This window comes from Tursiops truncatus, chromosome 2, assembly GCF_011762595.2.
Source record: "Tursiops truncatus isolate mTurTru1 chromosome 2, mTurTru1.mat.Y, whole genome shotgun sequence".
In the NCBI taxonomy this organism is placed as follows: domain Eukaryota; kingdom Metazoa; phylum Chordata; class Mammalia; order Artiodactyla; family Delphinidae; genus Tursiops; species Tursiops truncatus.
In genome coordinates this window covers 31797731-31823043 of record NC_047035.1, presented here as the reverse complement: position 1 = coordinate 31823043, position 25313 = coordinate 31797731, and the positions used below count along the sequence as shown (strand labels likewise).

At 39.1% G+C, this 25313-nt stretch overlaps 1 protein-coding gene and 1 long non-coding RNA gene across 2 annotated transcripts in view; one reads left to right on the top strand and one right to left on the bottom strand.

Annotated features, from left to right (window-relative positions):
• The window catches only part of SYNJ2BP (synaptojanin 2 binding protein), a 44952-nt gene extending 43101 nt beyond the window's left edge, over window positions 1-1851 (bottom strand). Inside the window, exon 1 of the mRNA XM_073800315.1 lies at window positions 1677-1851. Within this exon, the coding sequence (XP_073656416.1) occupies window positions 1677-1740 (64 nt within the window). The 5' untranslated portion in view covers window positions 1741-1851. The remainder of the gene's footprint in view (window positions 1-1676) is intronic.
• A 45-nt stretch (window positions 1852-1896) lies between these two features.
• LOC141277950 (uncharacterized) overlaps window positions 1897-25313 on the top strand; it is a 54770-nt gene continuing 31353 nt past the window's right edge. The window contains exon 1 of the long non-coding RNA XR_012329922.1: window positions 1897-1963. This is a non-coding gene — a long non-coding RNA (uncharacterized lncRNA). The remainder of the gene's footprint in view (window positions 1964-25313) is intronic.

The following is a 25313-nucleotide window of genomic DNA, read 5'->3' as shown; positions in this document are numbered from 1 at the left end:
GGGCACACTGAATGAGCCTTTGACAAAAGTTTAGGAGATCGTATGAAGCATGACATTAAACCATGCAGATTAGTAATAAATTACACTCTCATAAGTAAAGCTGATTTCCAATTTTTTTATAACAAGAAAGAAGACAAAGCATGGATGATTCAGAAAGCCATATTTGGGCTTCCCTGGTGGCGCAGTGGTTGAGAGTCCGCCTGCCGATGCAGGGGACACGGGTTTGTGCCCCGGTCTGGTAAGATCCCACATGCCGCGGAGCGGCTGGGCCCGTGAGCCATGGCCGCTGAGGCTGCGCGTCCGGAGCCTGTGCTCCGCAACGGGAGAGGCCACAACAGTGAGAGGCCCGCGTTAAAAAAAAAAAAAAAAAGAAAAAAAAAGAAAGCCATATTTTATGAAAAATAATCTATGAGTGGTGGTCAAGCTACTGCAAAATTCCAGATGGGAAAAGATGGACTGGTCTAAGTAGTGACGATGGAAACAGAAAGGAGTGAAAGACTTAAAAAATTATTTCCGATAGAGTTCATGGTACTTGATGAGTTGTTGGAGACTCTTGAAATAACAGTATTTAGCAGTATTTACTGTGTTAACCTAACCATTTATCTACTAACAATAAAAACAACAATAGTAGTGAACACACAGTGCTTAGCACACAATGTTCTAAATATTTTACATAGATTAACTAATTTCATTCTCATAACCAGAGGAAGCGTACTCTATTATCATGCACATTTTACATATGTGAAATTAAGTCTTACATCAGTAAAGTTAGTTAATAAATATCAAAGAACTAGTAAGAGGTTAGATACCATTTTTGGACCTACATAAGCCCAAAGCTAAAGCTCTTAATTGATACACTAGACAGCTGTAAAGGAAAGGCAACAAAAGCCAAAGTGGGCAGCATGTAGTACTATCAAGAGCCTAGTGGAGTGAAATGCATCAGGAGATAAAATCACTGTAGGTGAAAGTGAGGATTTGGTAGTATCGGAATCACATGACGGGCTTGTGGGAAGGAAGGAAGGGATGAAAAGGACCAAAGAAACATCTGTATTGAATCCAAATTCACAGAGGTGGGAATTAACCTTTTTTTTTAAAAAAAAAAAGAAAAACCAAAAAACCTTGGATAATTTTGAGGCGAAACCAGCTTTGGGAACATCTGTAGCAGATCTCTAAGGTCTCTTTCTGGTTTAACATTCCAGTTGACCGTCTAAATGAATTTCCCAGAAATGAAAGGAGGGAGGGAGGGATACTAGCACCAAGAAAACGGCTATGCATTTACAGTACACACCGTTTATGCTCCCATTTTTACTAAACTGTCTCTCATAGAAACAGGGATAGAGCAGGCAAACGGAAGGAAGGGTGTGGTGTTCATGGGTGCTGGCTAAAAAGCAGGCTTTCCCCCAGGATTTTCTAGTACCGTTAGCAGAAAGAAACTTCCTGACTATAAATATATGTGGTAACCCGACTGCAAAATGAGGTGGATCCCTCAGATCCGTCTCAGGCTAACGCTGGATGCCAATATAGCCTTCTATGTGCTCACAAGCGTTGCAGCAAATATCTCGGTTGGGGCCTGCCTTCTCCAAGGCCAAAAGAATCTGGCTCTGCAGAAGAGGTGTCCGCTCTGCAATTACAGCCTCAAGTACCCTACTCCCAGCGATGATCATTTCTGCACATACCTGAGGGTCCTCTAGTGAGATTGATCTCCTCCTCAGTAACCAAGCAATCTACTCTTCCGTTCATATTTTACTCTTGTCTGGCTTGCCAACCTGGGTCAGCGAGGGCTCGCGCAGGCGAAGGTGAAAATCACCCCGGCGGTGGCCACAGCATCGCACTTTCGGTTTCAGTAGCCCCTGAACCGGAAGAGGAAGCAAGGAGAGCGGCGAGCGCCAGGAATGCTGGGAGTCGTGGTTCTGGCTGCCGTTCTGAGGCGTTATCTCACCTGGTGGTCAAAACAAACTGTGAGGTGAGTAGGGAGCGCATTTCTATCCTGGGTAGGGATAGGGAAGGTAAGAAACATAAATGAATTGATATTGTCAAGGAAAAATGAAAACTAAGATCTCCTGCCATCTCAGAAAATCTTACTGAATGTAGAAAAAAAATTATATTATTCAGTAAGCCCTGAACCAGACTGGGATGGGTGTCACAGGCAATTGCTAATGCGATTGCAAAGAAAGAATCTCACCCTTTTTTATAGACAAGCAGATACAATCCATTACGTGCATGTTCTCATGTAAGGGTACTACGTAACCACACCGGTTGCTATACCTTCTTTGGTAGGTCACGCTTGGGGTAGCCATTTGTGTTCGTTAATTGCCATTATCGAAGGGAAAAAGAAAACTTTTCTATTTCTGTGACAAGAAGGTACTTTTAGCTTGGAGCAACGAGCCTAGGCTAACTTCTATGGTGCGAGGATATGGGGCACTATCTTCCTGGATGTTTAGATTTCAAAGAGTTGGCTCCCAGGACCTTAAGAAAAACTTTACTGAGTTGTACCTGGTAAGAGGCTTGTTTAGCTTTTAAAAAGACTTATATACATATAAAAGAGACATAGGAAGGATTTATAATTACAAATTTGTTCAAGAAAATTCTCTATGAAAGGGGAGAGGGGTAAAGGTCTCTTCCTTTTGGTAACAGGGAAAACAGGGAAAATTCAATGTTTTTTTTTTTTTAAAGTCCCTGCAGTAAGACTGGTAAACACAGTAGCTTCTGGTTTGATTATTTAATCTGAATTGGAATGCCTTAATTGGAATTGAACTTTTCAATCTTCCATCAATCCCTGTGGTCTGACTCCAGGTGATTTCTCAAACCAGAAGCTACTGTGTTTATCAAACAAAACAAGAAAGAGGCAGATTCAGCAGGAAGGCCTCTTATTTGCCAATCCTGAGAGAAGTTAATATGCAATAGTGGAAAGAACACAGGAGGTGATGTTAGAAGACCTGATCTCAAGTTTCAGCTCCATCTTCCAGTTGTCTGGCTTTGATCGGGTAACCTAATATCTCCCAACTGTGTTTCCCCATCTTAAAAAGGGCATGATAATAGATCTTTAAAAATGTTTTTGAAATGAGTAAATGAGATGAAAATTTTAAAAATGACTTCTCAACTTCAAACTCAGATTCATGCCATCCTCAACTTCCAGCCCTCCTAACACGTGTTAATTGAATGAGTGAATAAAGTGAAAAACAAAGTATGATAAGTGAAAAAAAAAGTAAGTAGGTGATATTGGAATGCCAAGAGAGAAGACATCAGATAGAAATAGGAAAAGAAAATCAGGAAACTTATTAATGAAGAAATGTTGAAGAAAAATAAAAGTTTCTTGTAGACTATGTGGGGGTAGGGGAGTCACTAATCTGTACCTGGGAAGATTGCCCTTTTCACCTGAGCCCTCAGTTTCAAAAGAAACACAAAGAGCAGTAAAAGAAAAAAGGTCACCAAATAAGTTTAGGAAGTGCTGGTAATAAGTGGAGTGACAGATAAGGCATGTAAATTGTCTTTATACCTTAATGTAAGTATAGTTTTTAAGAATGAGGAAACTTTAATATGTAGGAAGGCAGATAACAGAGGAAATAGGAGTTTCCACTAAGAGAAAACAATTGAGAAAAGCTATGGAATCAGGGTAATCACGGTGTTAATGAACACAAGTGCATGTGCCTGATGACGCACAGTGAGGCCAAACAATACCAAAATGTCGGAGCTTGGAGCAGAGAATGGTTTATTGCAGGGCCATGCAAGGAGACGGGTGGATCATGCCTTAAAAAACCCAAACTCCTTGAACGCTTTCAGCACAGCCCCTTTATAGGAAAGGTGAGGGAGGGGCGTGGTTAGTTGTTGCAAACTTCTTGGTGTCAGATCCTTTGTTCTTGAGGTCAGGTCATGGTCAAGTGATGGTGTTCCTGTAAATCTCCACCAAACAAATGTTATTCTCTGTTCTGACAAGAAAGGGCAAGGTCCCAAGGCATAACTTTCACCTTTCACCCTCCGAGGTCCAGGTCCTGGCTAAGAGGAGGGGATCCCTGCGGGGGCCAGTTTCCCTGCCCAGGAGCGTTCGTCTAGCACCCAGTCTGGGTCCTCCCGCCAGTACCCAGGCCCAGCTAAATAGGCAGATCTCAGCTGGCAGTGCCCTCAGGGCCAGGTCCCCAGTCCCTGCCCAGCCATCATCACTGAGGGAGCCAGGTGCCCAGGACCCAATTGGTCCTCAGGTGCCTCAGGCTGCCTAAATGGGGGGTAGGGAGCCAGGTCCAATGGACCGCAACCCATGCAGACTGCCACTGCCATTAGGTTGCAGAGGTGGGGATGGGGGAGAGGTTCATCACCACCTCAAGGCCTGGGACCGGCCAGCGGATGACCTTGGTGAGGCCTATGGAGCCCTGCAGGACACAGCCCCCTGCCTGTTCCCTGGGCCTCCCAGCTCACCTGCCAGCCTGAGGCCAGGTGAGCTGTAGGGCCCAGGGGGAGAAGGCCAGGATCCGCCTCTTACCTAACTCTCTGCCTGGTGACCACCACACCCGAGGGTTGGCCTAATGGGCCCCCTAACCACCATGCTAGTGGTCTTGCAGTAATGGTTGCCTGGTAACTGCCACCTGCCAATGGCTGCACGCCCTACTCTATTACAATTCCCCCCTTTTCTTTGATATTCCTCAATCTTGAGGAGAACATGTAGGTATGTTTTGGATAGAGTGGTTAATCATGAACTTGGCAGAGGAACTCAGTTTTAGGGGGACTTGGTTTCAACCTCCAATTCTGTTTCATCCTTCCCCAAGTCTTTCAGGGAATGGGGTGATGACCACTCTAGCTACTTCCTGCTAAAATGGGACACAGTCCTACCTTGATTTGGGGCATGGATACCGAGTTGGAAATAATCCCAAGTTCCAAGTCCTGGATCCAAGTCTTGTATAAGAAAGATCTCATTCCCTGGGGAATTCAGGAGAATAAGCCTGAAAACCAGTATGGACCTGGCATTCTGGGGGAGACTTGTTGCCACAAAGCCAGACTCATAGAAGTATAATTTACCAAATTGCTTTAAGTCACGAGTAACTTGAGGGGAAGGGCTTCCCTATATCTAGAGAACACAGATCAAAATCAGTAATATTCCAGACAAAACGCATAACCATTATAACCATATATACCAGTTTACTCCGTAACCAATCCTTTTGTTATCTTTTTATGAAGCCATCAGGTCTTCCATTAGAATTTTAAATTTCTTACCCAGTTCAGTGGTATAATCTGAACTTTATTAGAGACCTGCACTTATCAAAAAAGTCCTCCCTATGAATCTTCTTGAAGATGAAGCACTTTTGCAAAGCATCAGCTTAACTGTCTATTAAAGACTTAAAAAGGCAAGGTTAAAAATCTGATCACAATGTGTTGACAAAACTGAATCAATTTGCTATGATATGACCAGAGTTATGGCTGATAGATTATACCAGGACATATCTACATTTCAGAAACTTTATATAATTTCTAGAATATCTATAGTAGTAACATTTATCTGTACAGTATAATAAAGGAAGGCTTATTACTCCTTTGACAATGCTTCCCATGTAATTCAATGTACCAAATAATACTAGTTAAATATTCCTCCTTGAGATGCCTTAGGGGCCCCCTAACAAATCCCAAAGTTAGCTGGAGGTCAAAAGAACTTTAATTAAAATTTGATATTTGGGAAGTTTGCCAAAAAGTTTCAAAACACTTGGTCAAATAAGATCATCAGTCACTGTAAGACAATACTTGTTTCTTATCCACAGTGAGAAGAGAACTTAAAAGCAAATACAGATCACTTAAAGGAAGGAAGTTTATATAACCTGTTATCAAAAGCAGCATTCTAGGTAAACTTGTTCTCTTAGCAGAGAGGAACCAAATCTAGTCTCGCACCAGCTTACTTTTAATATTGATAACAAAATCCATTTACCTAAATTTAATCTAATCTCAGCCTGACCATGCATAAAAGTCCTTTTTTACTCAAAACATATATCCTACTTTCCTACTGTAAACTGAAATGTTTTTAAAAATATTTTAGTAGCTTTAATTACATATTTAGATTAGAATCCTCAACTCTTAAGTACCTTAATTTTTAGTGAAAACTAAGAGGCAAGTAATTGTGAACTGTTTGTCATACCAGCATTTTCTGATTGGAAACTTATGCTTTGGTTTTCCTCTCCTAAGAAGGCAAAGGTAGGTAAACTTAGATTTGCCCAGCAACCAGTGTTCCAATATTTTATCCTATTTGAAATGACCTAGATGGTCAATGAATTCTTGCCATTTAACTTAGTTCAGTTTCAAGTTACCAGTTTGGAGAGGCTATTTTAGATAGACTTAAGGTTTCATTATATCAAGTTATTTTTCTTGCTGACAAATTTGCAACAGATATAAGGTCTTATTTGATCTCTAAATAACCTAGGTACAACAGAAGTATTATACTTAACAAGCTTAAGCTAGCTTCAGTGCCAGATATCAATTCAGTACTGAACATTTCCCAGGTCATGAGGACCTGAAATTCATTTTGGCCAACTTTCTAAATATTAAAAAGTATTTCATTTGTAAGCACTTACTTTTGAGTCAATTAAATAGAGCTCACTTAGGGGGCTTCCCTGGTGGCGCAGTGGTTGAGAGTCCGCCTGCCGATGCAGGGGACACGGGTTCGTGCCCCGGTCCGGGAAGATCCCACATGCCGCGGAACAGCTGGGCCCGTGAGCCATGGCCGCTGAGGCTGCGCGTCCGGAGCCTGTGCTCCGCAACGGGAGAGGCCACAACAGTGAGAGGCCCGCGTACTGCAAAAAAAAAAAAAAAAAAAAAAAAAATAGAGCTCACTTACAAGTTAACTTAGCTGTAATATAACTGAAAGTGGTCCAGTTCTGGAGAATGCATCTCAAGGGGCTGCATTCAGGAAACAAATTTGAGTTTCCCATAGCCAGCACAATTACACACAAGACAAATGCAAACATACACACAAGGAGCAAAATCTAATTCCTGCAGGACAAAAACAAAAGGGTGAAGTTCAACAATTTCCTCAACTTTTTCAAGCAAAGATCCCTCTTTTTAACAACAAACAACATGCAAATGGAAAGATAGGGAATCATGACTGCATATGTCGTGGCAATTGATCTGGCAAATGCAAAACCAAAAAGGAAAATAACACCAAAAAACAGTTGGAATAAGTTAAATTTACTTAGTTAGCTCCAAGCTTTCTCCTAGAAATATTTTTATTTTCTCAGGGTCAGAATTCTGAAAAAAAAGTATTTCATCAAACCAGCTTTCTCTAACTACATATGCAAAAAGAACAAGTTTTGGAATTTCAAAAGGGTTTCATCTTAACCAAATTTCCTCCAGAGTCTAAAGAACATAGTGGCCACACAGTGGTAAAAAAATCTTCTTTCTTACACCCTAGGGGTGTAAGCTCTATAAGATGGAATAGAGCTCTGATTATCATGGCAGGTGTTATTAAATATCAAACAAACAAATGCAATGCAAAATGGTCTCTCAGGATCACAGTTCCCTAGCACCAAAAAGGAGATTCCCACCCACTGCAAAGGGAAAATCCCAACCAATGTTCCAACACAGGTGAAACCCAATGCAATAGGGAAGGATACCTGGTGTCATCACTTGTGAGCTACATTATTCACCAAAGACGTCTCAACTAGCCAATAGAAGTACTGATTCACACACGTACAACATAACAAATAACAAACATGGTCCCACAAACAAAAGCACAAACCAGAGTGGCTCACCCCAAGATGACACACACAAACAACAAATAAGCTACAGTCACACAGACAGAAAATCAGAGGAGGTGTAGTCTAAAATTCCACTTCCACTCACAGATTGAGGCCTACAAACAGAGTGGCCCAGCTCTCAAAAGTGAACAGACCTAAAGTGGCTCACTTCCTGCAAGGGAAGCAGCCCAAATGGAGTGGAGAGAAATCCCAACCTGAACAAGGGGGAGCGACTTACGCCAAGTGACACCAAATGTGGACCATAGCTCTGGATGTTTGTCTGCTCCAAGCAGCCTTGTGCTGTGGGGCGGCTGGCGCCTGTCAGGGAGAGTCCCTCCCAGTTCCCTGGAGCAAAATGAGCTCCAGCAGCTGCTGGGAGCTTGGGAAGGGGCTGCCCCTGGCCGGGGTCAACCTGCCATGGGAATAGACCTCCTGGCTGGCTCACGATAATGAGCATTTGGGGAAAAGAAAATAGAACATAATCTATGAGCGAAAAAGCAGAATGGGTTGGTAAGTGATGACACAAAAAATAGGCTACAAACAGATCATGAAAAAAACCCCACCAGTACAGAGATATACACTTAATTCTATATGTGATAGGCTAAGGAAGTTTATTTCTCTCACATTAAAGAACTCTGGAAATAGACAGTAGAGGACTGATGTTGAGGCTCCTCAGTCACCAGGCATCTTAAATTATCATGATGAAAATAGAATTCCTAATCCCCTATACCTCCTTTAGTCTTTCCTCTTCCTGGGTAACTGGATTTGCCCAATTCAAATAAAAATATTCAGAATAATTCTTTTATTTTCCCCAGCTTCTACTATTTATTTTTAATTGAAGTATAATTGACTTACAATATTATATTTGTTTCAGGTGTACAACATAGTGATTTGATATTTTTATGTGTTATAAAATGATCACCACAATAAGTACAGTTACCGTCAACATACAAAATTATTACAATATTATTGACTATATTCCCTATGCTGTACATCCCCATGACTTATTTATTTTATAACTATAAGTTTGTACCTCTTAATCTCCCTCATCTATTTTACTCACCCCAAGGCCTTCCTCTCTGCAATCACCAGTTTGTTCTCTAAGGCTGTTTATATTATGTTTGTTCATTTGTTTTGTTCTTTTAGATTTCACATATAAATGAAATCTTATAGTATTTGTTGTTATCTTTCTGATTTATTTCACTTAGCATAATACCCTCTAGATTCATCCATATTGTTGAAAATGGCAGGATTTCATTCTTTTTTATGGTTAATATTCCATTAAATGCACACATACCCACACATATATCTCACACATCTTTTTATCCTTTCATATATTGATGGACACTTAGGTTGTTTTCATATCTTGGCTATTGTAAATACTGCTGCAATGAACATAGGGGTGCCTATATCTTTTCAAATTAGTGTTTCTGTTTTCTTTGGAAAAATACCCAGAGGTGGAATTCCTGGACCGTATGGTATTAATTTTTTGAGGGACTTCTATACTGTTTTCCATAGTGGCTGCACCAATTTTGCACCACTGTTGTCCCACCAACAGTGCACAAACCTTCCCTTTTCTCCACGTCCTTGCCAATGCTTGTTATTCCTTCTTGTTCGTTTGTTTTGTTTTGTTTTTTGCTTTTGTTTTTGTTTTTTGATGATAGCCATTCTGACAGGTGTGAGGTCATATCTCATTGTGGTTTTGATTTATATTTTCCTGATGATTAGTGATGTTGCACATCTTTTCATGTGTCTGTTGTCCATGTATATGACTTCTTTGGGAAAATATCTATTCAGGTTCACTGCCATTTTTAATCACCTGTTTGTTTTAATTTTTGATGTTAAATTGTATGAGTTCTTTGTATATTTTGGGTATTAACCCCTCACTGGATATATCATTTCCACATATCTTCTTCTAATAAGCAGGTGGCCTTTTGTTCTGTTGATAGGTTCCTTTTCTGTGCAAAAGCTTTTTAGTTTGATTAGGTCCTATGTGTTTATTTTTTCGTTTCCCTTATCTGAGGAGACATATCAAAAAATGTTGTTAAGACTGATATCAAAGAGCATGCTGCCTATGTTTTCTTCTACAAGTTTTATGGTTTCAGGTCTTACATAAGTCTTTAATTCATTTTGAGTTTATTTTTGTGTATGGGGTGAGATAGTCCACTTTGATTACATGTGCCTGTCCAGTTTTCCCAACACCATTTATTGAAGAAGCTGTCTTTTCTCCATTTATATACTTGCCTCTTTTGTTGTAGATTAGTTGCCCATTTAACTATGGATTCATTTCTGAGCTGTCTATTCTGTTCCATTGATCTATGTGTCTGTTTTTGTGCAAGTACCATACTGTTCTGATTACTGTAGCTTTGTAGTATAGTCTGAAGTCAGGGAGCCTGATTTTTCCACCTCTGTTCTTATTTCTGAAGATTGTTTTAGCTATTTGGGGTCTTTTGTGTTTCCATACAAATTTTAGAATTATTTGTTTTAGTTGTGTGAAAAATGCCATTAGTATTTCGATAGGGATTGCATTGAATCTGTGGATTGCCTTGGGTAGCATGATCATGTTAACAATATTAGTTCTTCCAATCCAAGAGTATGGTATATATTCCAATTTTTGTACGTCTTCAATTTCTTTCATCAGTGTCTTATAGTTTTCCTGAGTACAGGTCTTTTACCTCATTTGATAAATTTATTCCTAGATATTTTATTTTTTATGTGATTATAAATGGGATTGTTTTCTTAATTTCTCTGATAGTTTGTGTTAGTGTATAGAAATGCAACAGATTTCTGTGTATCAATTTTGTATCATGCAACTTTACTGAATTCATTGATGAGTTCTAGTAGTTTTATTAAATTTTTTTGGTGGTGTCTCTAGGATTTTCTATATATAGTATCATGACATCTGCAAACAGTGAGTTTTGCTTCTTCCTTTTCAATCTGAATCCTTTTATTTCTTTTTCTTGTGTGGTTTCTGTGGTTAGGACTTCCAATATTATGTTAAATAAAAGTTGCAAGAATGGGCATCCTTGTCTTGTTCCTGATCTTAGAGGAAATGCTTTCAGCTTTTGACCACTGAGTATGACATTGACTGTAGGTTTGTCATAAATGGACTTTATATATTGAGATATGTTCCCTCCACACTCAACTTTGTTGAGATTTTTATCATTAATTGTTGTTGAATTTTGTCAGAAGCCTTTTCTGCATCTTTTGAGATGATCATATGATTTTTATTCTTCAGTTTATTAATATGGTGTCTCACATGGAATGATCTGTGGATACTGAACCATCCTTACATTCCTGGCACAAATCCCCCTGGATCATGGTGTATGATCCTTTTAATGTATTGTTGAATTCACTTTGCTGATGTCTTGTTGAGGATTTTTACACGTATATACATCAGTGATACTGGCCTGTAATTTTCTTTTTGGTATGGTGTCTTTGTATGCTTTTGGTATCGGGGTTTTTCTGGCCTCAGAATGAATTTGGAAGTGTTCCTTCCTCTTCAGTTTTTGGAATAGTTTGAGAAGGATAGGTGTTAACTCTTAAGTATTTGGTAGAATTCCCGTGAAGCCAGCTGATCCTGGACTTTTGTTTCTTGGGAGGTTTTTTATTACTTATTCTATTTCATTACTGGTAATTGTTCTGCTCATATTTTGTATTTCTTCCTGATTCAGTCTTGGGAGATTGCTTCTAGGAATGTATCCGTTTCTTCTGGGTTGTCCATGTTATTGGCATGTAATTGTTCACAGTAATCTCTTATGATCTTTTGTATTTCTGTGATGTCAGTTATAATTTATCACTTTTCATTTCTGACATTATTTATTTGGATCCTCTATCTTTTTTCCTTGATGAATCTGGCTAAAGGTTTATCAATTTTCTTTATCTTCTCAAACAGTCAATTCTTACTTTTATTGATCTCTTCCATTGTTTTTGTTTGTTTTTACATCTCTATGTCATTTATTTCTGTTCTGATTTTAATCATTTCATTCCTTCTACGAACCTTGGGTGTTGTTTGTTCTTCTCTGTCTAGATCCCTTAGGTGTAAGGTTAGGTTGTCTATTTGAGATTCTTCTTGTGTTGCTACAAACTTCCCTCTTAGAACTACTTTTGCTGTGTTCCATAGATTTTGGATCATTGTGTTTCCATTTTGTCTCCAGGTATTTTCTGATTTCCTCTCTGATTTCTTCAGCACCCATTGGTTTGTTTACTAGCATATTGTTAGCCTCCATGCAGTTGTGTTTTTGCTTTTTTTTTTTCTTGTAGTTAATTTCTAATCTCTTATAATTGTGGTCAGTAGAGATTATTTCAATCTTAATATATATCAAGATTTCTTTTGTGGCCTAGCATGTGATCTATCCTGGGGACTGTTCCATATGCATTTGAAAAGAATGTATATTTAGCTGCTTTCAGATAGAACTTTCTCCCTGTATATATATATCTTAGGTTCATCTGGTCTAATGTGTCATTTAAGGCCAATTTTTTTAACCAATTTTTAAATTGATTTTCTTTCATGATGATCTGTTCATTGATGTAAGTGGGGTATTAAAGTCCCCTATTATTGTATTACTGTCAATTTCTCCCTTTATGCCTGTGAATATTTGCTTTTTTGTATTTAGGTGGTCATCTGTTAAGTGCATACATATTTAAGATTGTTCTATCTTCTTCTTGAATTGATTCCTTGATCACAGGTAATGTCCTTCTTTGCCTCTTGTAACAGTTTTTATTTTAAAGTCTGATTTCACTGACGTAAGTATTGCTACCCCAGCTTTCTTTGATTTCCATTTTCATGGAATACCTTTTTCCATCCTGTCACTTTTCAGTCTGTGTGTGTCTAGATCTGAAGTGAATCTCATGTGGGCAGCATATATACAGGTCTTGTTTTCATATCCATTCAGCCACTCTATGTCTATTGATTGGAGCATCTAGTCAATTTGGATTTAAAGTAATTATTGATAGGAATGTAATTGTTGCCATATTGTTAATTGTTTTGGTGTTGTTTTTTTAGTTCTTTTTTGTTCTTTCCTTCTTCTTTTGCTCTCTTCCCTTGTGATTTGATTACTTCTTTTATGTTATGTTAGATTCCTTTCTCTTTTTTGTGTGTTTATCTACTATAGACTTTTCATTTGTGGTTACCATAAGGTTTATATATAATGACATATATAAACTTGATTATATTAAGTTGATGATCTCTTAAGTTTGAATGCATTCTAATAACCCTCCCTACATAGGAAATTTTATTTCCCTACACCCATGTTTACTCTCTTTGACATCATATTTTACATCTTTTTATTTTCTGTATTTCTTAACTACTTATGGTGGATATAGGGATTTTACTACTTTTATCATTTAATCTTCCTACTAGCGCTATGAACGGCTGTTCTACTATATTTACTGTATGTTTTCTTTACCAATGAGATTTTTCTTTCACAATTTTTTTGAAAGTTTCTTTCTTTAATTTAATCTTTATTTTATATTCAAGTACAGTTGATTTACAATGTTGTGTCAGTTTCAGGTATAACAAAGTGATTCAGTTATACATATACATATATCCATTCTTTTTCAGATTCTTTTCCCATATAGGTTATTACAAAATATTGAGTAGAGCTCACTGTACTATCCAGTAGGTGCTTGTTGATTATCCATTTTAAATATAGCAGTATGTATATGTTAATACCAAACTCCTAATTTATCCCTCCCCCCACTTTTCCCCTTTGGTAACCATAAGATTGTTTTCTATGTTTGTGAATCTGTTTCTGTTTTGTAAATAAGTTCATTTGTATCATTTTTTAGATTCCACATATAAGTGATATTATATGATATTTGTCTTTCTCTGTCTGGCTTACTTCACTTGGTATGATACTCTCTAGCTCCAACCATGTTGCTGCAAATGGCATTATATTATTCTTTTATATATATATACATATACAAATACATATATACATGCACACACATATATATATACATACATATATACATATATATATACACACATACACATACATATATATATATATATATATATATATACACACATTTTTTTTATCCATTCCTCTGCCTATGGACATTTAGGTTACTTCCATGTTATGGCTATTGTAAATAGTGCTGCAACGAACACTGCGGGGGGTGGTGCATGTATCTTTTCGAATTATGATTTTCTCTGGATATATGCCCAGGAGTGGGATTGCTGGCTCATATGGTAGTTCTATTTTTAGTTTTCTAAGGAATCTCCATACTCTTCTCCATAATGGTTGTACCAATTTATCAATACATTGCCACAAACAGTGTAGGAGCGTTCCCGTTTCTCCACACCCTCTCCAGCATTTATTGTTTGTAGACTTTTTTGATGATGGCCATTCTGACCAGTGTGAGGTGATACCCCATTGTAGTTTTGATTTGCATTTCTCTAATAATTCATGATGTTGAACATCTTTTCATGTGCTTTTTGGCCATCTGGATGTTTTCTTTGGAGAAATGTCTATTTAGGTCTTCTGCCCATTTTTTGATTGGTTGTTTGTTTTTTTTTGATATTGAGCTGCATGAGCTGTTTGTATATTTTGGAGATTCTCGGTCAGATCATCTGCAAATATTTTCTCCCATTCTGTGGTTATCTTTTCATTTTGTTTATGGTTTCCTTTGCTGTGCAAAAGCTGTGAAGTTTAATTACATCCCATTTGTTTACTTTTGTTTTTATTTTCATTACTGTAGGAGGTGGAGCCAAAAAGATATTTCTAATTTATGTCAAAGAGTGTTCTGCCTATATTTTCCTCTAAGAGTTTTATAGTATCCAGTCTTGCATTAAGTCTTTAATCCATTTTGAGTTTATTTTTGTGCATGGTGTTAGAGAATGTTCTAGGTTCATTCTTTTACATATAGCTGTCCAGTTTCCCCAGCACCACGTATTGAAGAGATTGTCTTTCCTCCATTGTATATTCTTGCCTCCTTTGTCATAGGTTACTTAACTATCAGTGCATGGATTGATTTCTGGGCTTTCTATATTGTTCCATTGAGCTATATTTCAGTTTTTGTGCCAGTACCATACTGTTTTGATTACTGTAGCTTTGTAGTATAGTCTGAAGTCAGGGAGCTTGTTTCCTCTATCTCCATTTTTCTTTTTCCAGATTGCTTTGGCTATTCAGGGTCTTTTCTGTATCCACACAAATTTAAAAATTTTGTGTTCGAGTTCTGTGAAAAATGCCATTGGAAATTTAATAGGAATTTTATTGAATCTGTAGATTGCCTTGGGTCCTATAGTCATTTTGACAATATTGATTCTTCCAATCCAAGAATATGGTATATCTTTCCATCTGTTTGTGTCATCTTCAGTTTCTTTTATAATTGTCTTATAGTTTTCAGAGTACAGGTCTTTTGCTCCCTACGTAGATTTATTCCTAGGTATGTTATTCTTTTTGATGTGATGGTAAATGGGGTTGTTTCCTTAATTTCTCTTTCTGATCTTTCACTGTTAGTGTATAGGAATGCAAGAGATTTCTGTATATTAATTTTGTATCCTGCAACCTTACCACATTCATTGATGAGCACTAGCAGTTTTCTGGTAGCATCTTTAGGATTTTCTATGTAAACTATCATGTTATCTGCAAACAGTGACAGTTTTACTTCTTGCTTTCCAATCTGGATTCATTTTCTTTTTCTTCTCTGACTGCCATGGCTAGGACTTCCAAAATTATGTTGATTAAAAGTGGTGAGATTGGATATCCTTGTCTTATTCCTGATCTTAGGGGAAATGCTTTCAGCTTTCCACTGTTGAGTGTGACGTTAGCTGTTGGTTTTTATATATGGCCTTTATTATGTTGAGGTATGTTCCCTCTATGCCCACCTTCCAGAGAGTTTTTAATCATAAATGGACACTGAATTTTATCAAAAGCTTTTTCTGCGTCTATTGAGATGATCATATGGTTTTTATTCTTCAGTTTGTTAATGTGGTGTATCACACTGATTTGCAGATATTGAAAACTTCCCTGCATCCCTGGAATAAATCCTGCTTGACCCTGATGTATGACCCTTTTAATATATTGTTGGAGTCAGTTTCCTAATATTTTGTTGAGAATTTTTGCATCTATAGTCACCTAATATCACTAATACAGTGATATTAGCCTGTAATTTTGCTTTTTTGTGGTATCTGGTTTTGGTATCAGGGTGATGTTGACCTCATGGAATAAGTTTGGGAGTGTTCCTTCCTCTTCAATTTTTTGGAAGAGTTGCAGAAGGATAGGTGTTAACCCGTCTCTAAATGTTTGATAGAATTCACCTGTGAAGCCATCGGGTCCTGGACTTTTTTTGTTGTTGTAACTTTTAAAATCACACTTTCAGTTTCAGTACTGGTGATTGGTCTGTTCATATTTTCTATTTCTTTCTGGTTCAGTCTTGGAAGATTGTCCCTTTCTAAGAATTTGTCCATTTCTCCTAGGTTGTCCATTTTATTGGCTTATAGTTTCTTGTAGTAGTCTCTTATGATCCTTTTTATTTCTGTGGTGTCCATTGTAACTTCTCCGTTTTCATTTCTAATTTTATTGATTTGAGCCCTCTCACTTTTTTTTCTTGATTAGTCTGGCTAAAGGTTCGGCAATTTTGTTTATCTTTTCAAAGAACCAGCTTTTACTTTCATTGATCTTTGCTGTTGTTTTCTTCATCTCTATTTCATTTATTTTTGCTCTGATCTTTATAATTTCTTTCCTTCTACTAACTTTGGTTTTGGTTTTTCTTTTTTCTCTACTTGCTTTAGGTGTAAGGTTAGGTTGTTTATTTGAGGATTTTCTTGTTTCCTGGGGTAAGACTGTATTGCTGTAAACTTCCCTCTTAGAACTGCTTTCGCTGCATCTGATAAGTTTTGGATCATTGTGTTTTCATTGTCACTTGTCTCTAGGTATTTTTTAATTTCCTCTTTGATTTTTTTTCAGTGACCCATTGGTTGTTGAGTAACATATTGTTTAGCCTCCACGTGTTGTGTGTTTTCCAGTTTTTTTTTCTTGAAGTTGATTTCTAATCTCATACTGTTGTTGTTGGGGAAAAAAATGCTTGATATTTCAACTTTCTTAAGTTTACCGAGGACTTTGTGGTCCAGCATGTGATCTACCCTGGAGAATGTTCTGTGTGCACTTGAGAAGAATGTGTATTCTGTTGCTTTTGGATGGAATGTTCTATAACTATCAATTAAGTCCATTTGGTCTAATGTGTCATTTAAAGGCCTGTGTTTCCTTATTGATTTTCTGTTGGGATTATCTGTCCATTGTTGTAAATTGGGTGTTAAATCCCCACTATTATTGTGTACTGTTGATTTTTCCTTTTATGGCTGTTAGCATGTGCTTTATATGTTCAGGAGCTCCTATGTTGGGTGCATATATATTTACAATTTTTATATCTTCTTCTTGGATTGATCTGTTGATCATTATATGGTATCCTACTTTGTCTTTTGTAACAGCCTTTATTTTAAATCTATTTTGCCTGATATGAGTAATGCTACTCCAGCTTTCTTTTGATTTCCATTTGCTTGGAATACCTTTTTCCATCCCCTCACTTTCAGTCTGTATGTGTCCCTAGAACTGAAGTGCATCTCTTTGAAACAGCATATATATGGGTCTTCTTTTTGTATACATTCAGCCAGTCTTTGTCTTTTGGTTGGAACATTTAATCCATTTACATTTAAGGTTATTAGGGATATGTACGTCCTTATTGCCATCTTGTTGTTTTGGATTTGTTTTTGTATATCTTTTTTCTTACCTACCTCCTTTGTTTTCTTTTGTTGTGATTTGATGACTAACTTTAGTGTTGTGTTTGGATTGCTTTTGTGTGTGTATCTCTTGTAGATTATATGTTTGCAGTTACCATAAAGTTTAAATATAGCCATCTATATATATATATATATATATATATATATATATATATATATACACACACACACACACACACACACACACACACACACATACAAGGTTGTTTTAAGTTGCTGGTCTCTTAATTTCAAATGCATTTTCAATACCCTTCATTGGTAGTCTCCTCTTCTCACAATTGCTGGTTTTGATATCATATTTTGTACGTGGATGATTTCCTACCTTTACTGTATGTTTGTCTTTAGTGGTGAGCTTTCCCATTTGTAATTTTCTGTTTCTAGTTGTGGCCTTTTCTTTTCCATCTGGAGAAGTTCCTTTGGCATTTGTTGTAAAGCTGGTTTGGTTTTCCTGAATTCTCTTAGCTTGTCTGTAAACCTTTTAATTTTTCTGTCAAATCTGAACGTGAGCCTTGCTGGGTAGAGTATTCTTGGTTGTAGGTTTTTCCCTTCATCACTTTAAATATATTTTGCCACTCCTTTCTGGCCTGCAGAGTTTCTGCTGAAAAATCAATTGATAACCTTCTGGGGATTCCCTTGTATGCTATTTGTCGCTTTTCCCTTGTGGCTTTTAATATTTTCTCTTTTTTTTTTTTTTGTCAATTTGATTAATATGTGTCTTGGCATTTTCCTCTCGGGTTTATCCTGTATGGGACTCCCTGCGCTTCCTGGACTTGCATGAGTGTTTTCCTTTCCCGTATTAAGGATGTTTTCAGGTATTATCTCTTCAAATATTTTCTCAGCCTCTTTCTCTCTCTCTTCTCCTTTTGGGTCCCCTGTAATGCAAATGTGTGTTTAACGTTGTTCAAGATGTCTCTTAGACTGTCCTCATTTCTTTTCATTTTTCCTTCTTTATTCTGTTCTGTAGCAGTGATTTCCACCAATCCGTTTTCCATCCACTTATTTGTTCTTCTGATGCACTTATTCTCCTGTTGATTCCTTCTAGTTTATTCTTTTTTTTTCTTTTTGCGGTACGCGGGCCTCTCACTGTTGTGGCCTCTCCCGTTGCGGAGCACAGGCTCCAGACATGCAGGCTCAGCGGCCATGGCTCACGGGCCCAGCTGCTCCATGGCATGTGGGATCTTCCCAGACCGGGGCATGAACCCGTGTCCCCTGCATCGGCAGGCGGACTCTCAACTACTGCGCCACCAGGGAAGCCCTAGTTTATTCTTCATTTCGGCTATTGTATTGTTCATCAATGTTTTCTTTGTTTTTTTAAGCTTCTAGCTCTTTATTCAACATTTCTTGTATCATCTTGGCCCATGCCTCCATTTCTTTTCTGAGATCTGGATCATCCTTTCTATCATTATTGTGCACTCTTTTTCAGGCAGATTACCTATCTCTACTTCACTTAGTTGTTCTTCTGGGGTTTAATCTTGTTCCTTCATCTGGAACATATTTCTCTGCCATCTCATATTATCTCATTTTCTGTGTTTGTGGTCTCCATTCCTCAGGCTGCAGGTCTGTAATTCTTCTTGGTTCTGGTGTCTGCCTCCTGGTGGGTGAACTTGGTCCAGTGGCTTGTGCAGGCTTCTTGGTGGGAGGGACTGGTGCCTGCCCACTGGTGTGTGGAGCTGGGTTTTTCCCTCTGGTGGGCAGGGCCATGTCAAGGGGGTGTGTTTATAGGTGGCTGTTGGATCAGGATGACTTTAGGCAGCCTGTCTGCTGATGGGTGGGGCTGTGTTCCCACCCTGTTGGTTGTTTGCCCTGAGGCATCCCAGCAGTGGATCCTGCAGGCTATTGGGTGGGGCCACGTATCAGTGCCAAAATGGTGAGTTCCGAGAGAGCTCACACCAATGAGTATTCCCTGGGGTGTCTGTCACCAGTGCCCTTGCCCCCACAGTGAGCCACAACTGACCCCTGACTCCCCAGGATACCCTCCATGACCTGCAAGTAGGTCTGGCCCAGGATCTTACAAAGTCACTGCTTTGCCCTGTCTCCCATTGCATGTGAAACCTTGTGTGCATTCTCCAAGAGTGGAGTCTGTTTCCCCCAATCCTGTGGATCTCCTGCACTGAAGCCCCAGTAGCCTTCAATGCCAAATGCTCTGGGGGCTCATCCTCCTTATTTCAGACCCCAAGGCTGGGGAGCCTGATGTGGGGCACAGAACTTTTACTTCTGTGGGAGAAACTCTGCAATATAATTATCTTCCAGTTTGTGGGTTGCCCACCCGGCAGCATGAGATTTGATTATATCACGAAAGTGCCCTGCCTATCATCTCATTGTGGCTGCTTCTTTGTCTTTGGGTATAGAATATCTTTTTTGGTATGTTCGAGTCTTTTTTGTCTATGATTGTTTAGCAGTTAGTTGAGATTTTGGTGTTTTTGTGAAAGGAGATGAGCTCATGTCCTTCTACTCTGCCATCTTGTCTCTTGTCTCTTTATAGACTATTCTCAATGGATTTCCCTTCTTTGCTGAGCTTCAAAGCTTCCAAGATCTTGGCAGCTAGGAAGTGAAAGGCAGCAGGAGGGAGCACAGGGCAGGAATGGCGCCTAGGTGTGTGCCCACAGGGGTGGCTGCCCAAGGGACCCAGAAGCAGAGGGCAAAATGTCCCTCAACTGGATGGAGTGGAGCAGGGACTGTCTTTCATAAATTTCATACTTCTAGAAAAATTTTTTTCCACGTAGAGTAGTCCCTTTAACATTTCTTGTAAAGCCAGTTTAGGGTGCTGAACTCTTTCTTTTAGCATTTCCTTGTCTGTAGAACTCTTTATCTCTCCTTCAAGTCTGAATGATAGCCTTGCTGGGTAGTGTATTCTTGGTTGTAGGTATCTTCCTTTCATTGCTTTAAATATATCATGCCTGCACAGTATCTGCTGAGAAGTCAGCTGACAGTCTTACGGCAGTTCCCTTGTACATAACTAGTTGCTTTCCCCTTGCTGATTTTTTAAAATAAAGTTATTTATTTTTTATTTATTTTTGGCTGCATTGGATCTTCATTGCTGCATGCAGGCTTTCTCTAGTTGCAGCTAGCGGTGGCTACTCTTTGTTGCAGTGCGTGGGCTTCTCGTTGCAGTGGCTTCTCTTGTTGCAGAGCATGGGCTCTAGGCACACGGGCTTCAGTAGTTGTGGCATGTGGGCTCAGTAGTTGGGGCTTGCAGGCTCCAGAGTGCAGACTCAGTAGTTGTGGCACATGGGCTCAGTTGCTCCACAGAACGTGGGATCTTCCCAGACCAGGGATTGAACCCATGTCCCCTGCATTGGCAGGCGGATTCTTAACCACTGTGCCACCAGGGAAGTCCCTCCCTTGCTGCTTTTAATATCCTCTCTTTATCTTTGCCATTTTAATTACAATGTGTCTTGTTGTAGACCTTTTTGAGTTGATCTTGTTTGGGACTCTCTGTGCTTCCTGGACCTGGATGTCTGTTCCCTTTTCCAGGTCAGGGAAAAATTCATCTATTATTTCTTAAAATAAGTTCTCTACCACTTTCTCTCTCTTCTCCTTCTGGGGCCCCTATAATGCAAATGTTAGTATGTTTGATGTTGTCTCAGAGGTCTCTTAAACTGTCCTCAGTTTTTTAAATTCTGTTTTCTTTTTTCTGTTCAGTTTGTATGATTTCTACTACTCTGTCTTCCAGTTCACTGATCCACTCCTCTGTGATGATCCTCTGTATCATCTAATCTACTAATGATTCCTTCTAGTGTATTTTTTATTTCAGTTATTTTATTCTTCAGATGTTCAGTTCTTCTTTATATTCTCTAACTCTTAGTTAAACTTCCATTGTGTACATCCATTCTTCTCCCAAGTTATCTCCATTTTGCTTAGTTCTTCTTCTTGGGTGTTATCTTGTCTCTTTGTTTTGAACATATTCCTTTGTTGCCTCATTTTGCCTAATTCTGTGTTTATTTCTATGTCTTAGGTAGTAAGGTTACACTTCCTTATCTTGGAGAAATGGTCTTATGTAGGCGATGTTCTATGTGTCCCAGAAGCACACTCTGGTCACCAGAGCTTTATGATCTACGGATATCCCTATATGGGCTGAGTGGGCCCTCCTTTTGTTTTGGAGCCAACTATACTGTGGGCATGCTGGTAGGTGGGGCTGGCCCCTGGTCCAGTTGGCTGGCAGGCCCTGCCTTGCGCGGAGGCTGCTGGCCCCTGGTGGGTGTGTCTAGGTCCTGATATAGCTGCCTGCATGGCCTGGGGGGTCCTGAGGCTAATGCCACCTGCTGGTGAGTAGGGTGAGTCCTGGTGGGGCTGGCTGCAGGGCCCAGGGGTTCTGGGGCTGGTGCTGACCCTCTCTTGGGTGGGTTATGTCCCAGGGCAGCTGGCTGCAGAGCCTGTGGGTCCTGACACTGGCGCTAGCCTGCTGAAGAATCATTCTTAATTCTATTCTGTCCTTCATACCCCACATACAACCCATTAGAAAATCCAGTTGTCTCTACATACAGGAAAATACACCCTGTATTGGACCATCTCTGCTACTATCATCCTATTCCTAACCACCAGTATTTATTGCCTAGACTTCTGCTATTCTTCCTAACAGTCTTCCCTGCTGCCATTCTCCACACTCAATCTATTCTTCCCATAGCAGTCGGCTCAGTCTTACAAAAATGTAGATCAGATGATATCATGCCTCTGCTTGAAATCCTTCAATTGATTTCATCTGACTTAGAATAAAAGTCAAGTTTTTTAATATTGCCTATAAGATCCCACATGATCTGGCCTCTGTCTAGCTCTCTAATTCATCTACTACTACAACCACCACCCCACCCCCACTCACTACTTTCCATCTTCCCAGGCCTTTTATCTATTCCTCAATTCCTCTACGTTTTTCCTTTAGATCTTTGCATTTGGTGTGCTATCTGCCCCCACTCCTTCTTGTTCAGTGCTTTATCTCTAGAATAGATAGCAGCACATGGTAGGCCTTCAGTGAATGAATGTATTTCAGTGATGGCAAAACTAAAACTCAATCACTTGGTGAAGGTGTTACTGCAGTTGTCTTTTGCTGTTTCATCATCTGCTGCTCCCTCTAGTGTCTTGGCTTTCCTGCCTGTATTACTTAGTTCTAGCTGTTCCCATTGACATTGCTGATACCCTCAAAATGATACCCTTAAAATCCAGAATGTTTGCCTCCAAAAGGCAGCCTTGTTTTTTTTCAGGTTGTCAAAAGAAAATTTTGTCCTATTGCTAACACCTGGTTAAGGTATATATTCTGCATCTTCGTTTTGCTTTTGTATAAACTGGCAACGGTCTCTTTAAAATTAGAACTTGTTGCTTCTGGTCTCTGCTGACCTTCCTGCTTTCCTGGTAATTGGCCCTATCAGATGCTACTGTTGGGAATGAAACCTTGTTATTCCAGTATTAGACCCAGTATCAGTTGCTTTTTTTTTTTTTTTTTTTGCCGTACGCGGGCCTCTCACTGTTGTGGCCTCTCCCGTCGTGGAGCACAGGCTCCGGACGCGCAGGCTCAGCAGCCATGGCTCACGGGCCCAGCCGCACCGTGGCATGTGGGATCTTCCCGGACCGGGGCATGAACCCATGTCCCCTGCATCTGCAGGCGGACTCTCAACCACTGCGCCACCAGGGAAGCCCTATCCCTTGCTTTTTAAATGTGCTGTTTTTTCCTTTTGGAGAGAGTTGGCCTGCCTGGCATCTTCAGTTATCATTCACATACTTCCTTTGTAACAACTGATATGGACATGATATTTTTATGACCTTATGAAATTAATTTTTGATATTTTTAATTAAAAGAACCCAATTAGCTGTCTATGTAAATATTCTGTGTTTCCCTCGTATATAATCTTTCATAACTTCTCTCAATTGGTCCACTTTTCTTGTGTTAGTCATCTATCTGGCCTCCTTGTTAAGAAGGTAATAAAGATGCGGGAAGGGCAGAGCAGTGGGCGCCATGAGTGGCTGAGGAACTGTAAGCGTACCTTGGAGCGTTGGGCGGTCCCCCTCCCAAAGCTTCTGGAGTAAAGGCCCTGGGTGCCCCTTGGCATGCCCCATCTTGCAGAGGGGTGCACAGACCATGGCCCTCCAGAGAAGTTGGGTGACCCCGGGGACGAGTGGCTGCGTTTGTGCAGCTGTTGTAAGCAAGATGTGGCAGCACGTGACCCTGGAACACAAACTCTGATGCCAGTTCCACATCACCTATGTGCACTTTTCTCTGACACTTGGCCCCCAGCAGATGCATCAAAGGATGAATGAAATGAACCTAAGCCCAGTGGGGATGGAGCAGTTTGAAAACAAAACAAAAAAAAAAGGAGTTAATAAAGTTTGACATGTGCTTGAGATAAATTTGTCTAAGAAATTTTAAACAAGTCTTATAGTCCCCTCATTTAAGACACTCAGAAAAAATATCTATTCCTATTAATTTATTCTCTATTTAGGTGAAACATATCTCTATACACCTAGCAATTTAAGGACCAATCCTGTGAGATAGCCCAGACTGCTCTCTAGCTTCCTTCCTCCCTTCTTTCTTCCATCAATCAGTCAATCCTTGTGCTTAAGTATCAAAAATATTTCTTCCTCTCCATTCTTTAACTAATTTCTTTAGTTAATATCCTTGAAGTCTTATCTACAATGTTTTAGGAACCTATTCAATAGTCTCTTTGACTGTAGTCTTATAAACCTAAATTCATCCTCCATATGTTTCCAGGTTATCTTTCTAGAATCCAAATTTTATCCTATGAGTGTCTTGCTTAAAATCCATCAATGTTTTATCTTAGCCTTCAGGTAAAAGCCAAATTCCTTAGAAGGGCATACAGTGCTTCATGATTTGGCTTTCCCTACCTTTATCCTTTATTTCTTACATTTTCTTGCTCTAGTAGTGTAGTTTGGATTATATTATTTCCCCACTTAAAACCCTTCAATAGCTTTCCATCTCACAAGAAAAGCCAAAGTCTTAATTTTGCCCATAGGGCCTATATGATATGGCCTCTTTTTAGCTCTTTAACTCGTATACTACCACAGTGTTTCCTTCCCCCTATTAACCACCTTCCCACCCCTGCCAACTTTGCAACCACACTGGCCTTCTTTCTACATGTTCTTGCTTTCAGTCATAGCACTTGCTGGGTCATCTGCTTCCAGAGGAAGCAATAACTTCCTTTTACATTCCTACTTCAGAAGCAGGATGTGTGTGGCTTCTCAGATTGTTTGGTTGGTGATCCCTTCTCTGATTTACCAGGACCTCCTTTTGGACTTTCACTTCTGCATAGTTGTATAAGGTCTAAATCCTTTATATGAATCCCTTATCCTAAAACACTGATAGTGATTCTGCAACCCTGACTGAGTCCTGAATGAAAAGGTTATTGGTACCAAAAGTGTTTCCAGAGGAACAGAACCTAAGGTAGGAATGTGAAATTGGTTCTCCATAGCATTCAGTGACAGAACAGTTACATAAATTATTACCAGTGGTTACCTGCAGTCAAATATCTGTTGCCATTGAACATTTTAGTCAAAATAAAGCAGTTAAGGAATGTGGGGTTAGTTAGTTGCTTTATGTGTACTAGCGAACCTGGAGAAAGAAAATGATGAGATCGGAGTTTTAAATGTTTAGCTTAAGTTCATGGTACAAATAGAAGTATGTCTATGTATCTATATCAATATCTATACGTACATCTCTATTTCTGTTGACAAAAAGGTGGAATTCTAAATGTATATAGTAGTTTATGACTTTTTTGTTTGTATGCTTGGTTTCAGTCAGATAATAATACAACACAAGAACATTTATTCAGTCTTAAAAAGGTTTTCTATGAACAGTTAAAAATGAAAAAATATAGAAAAAATCATATGAAAAGATGCCCAGACTCACCAATTAAAAT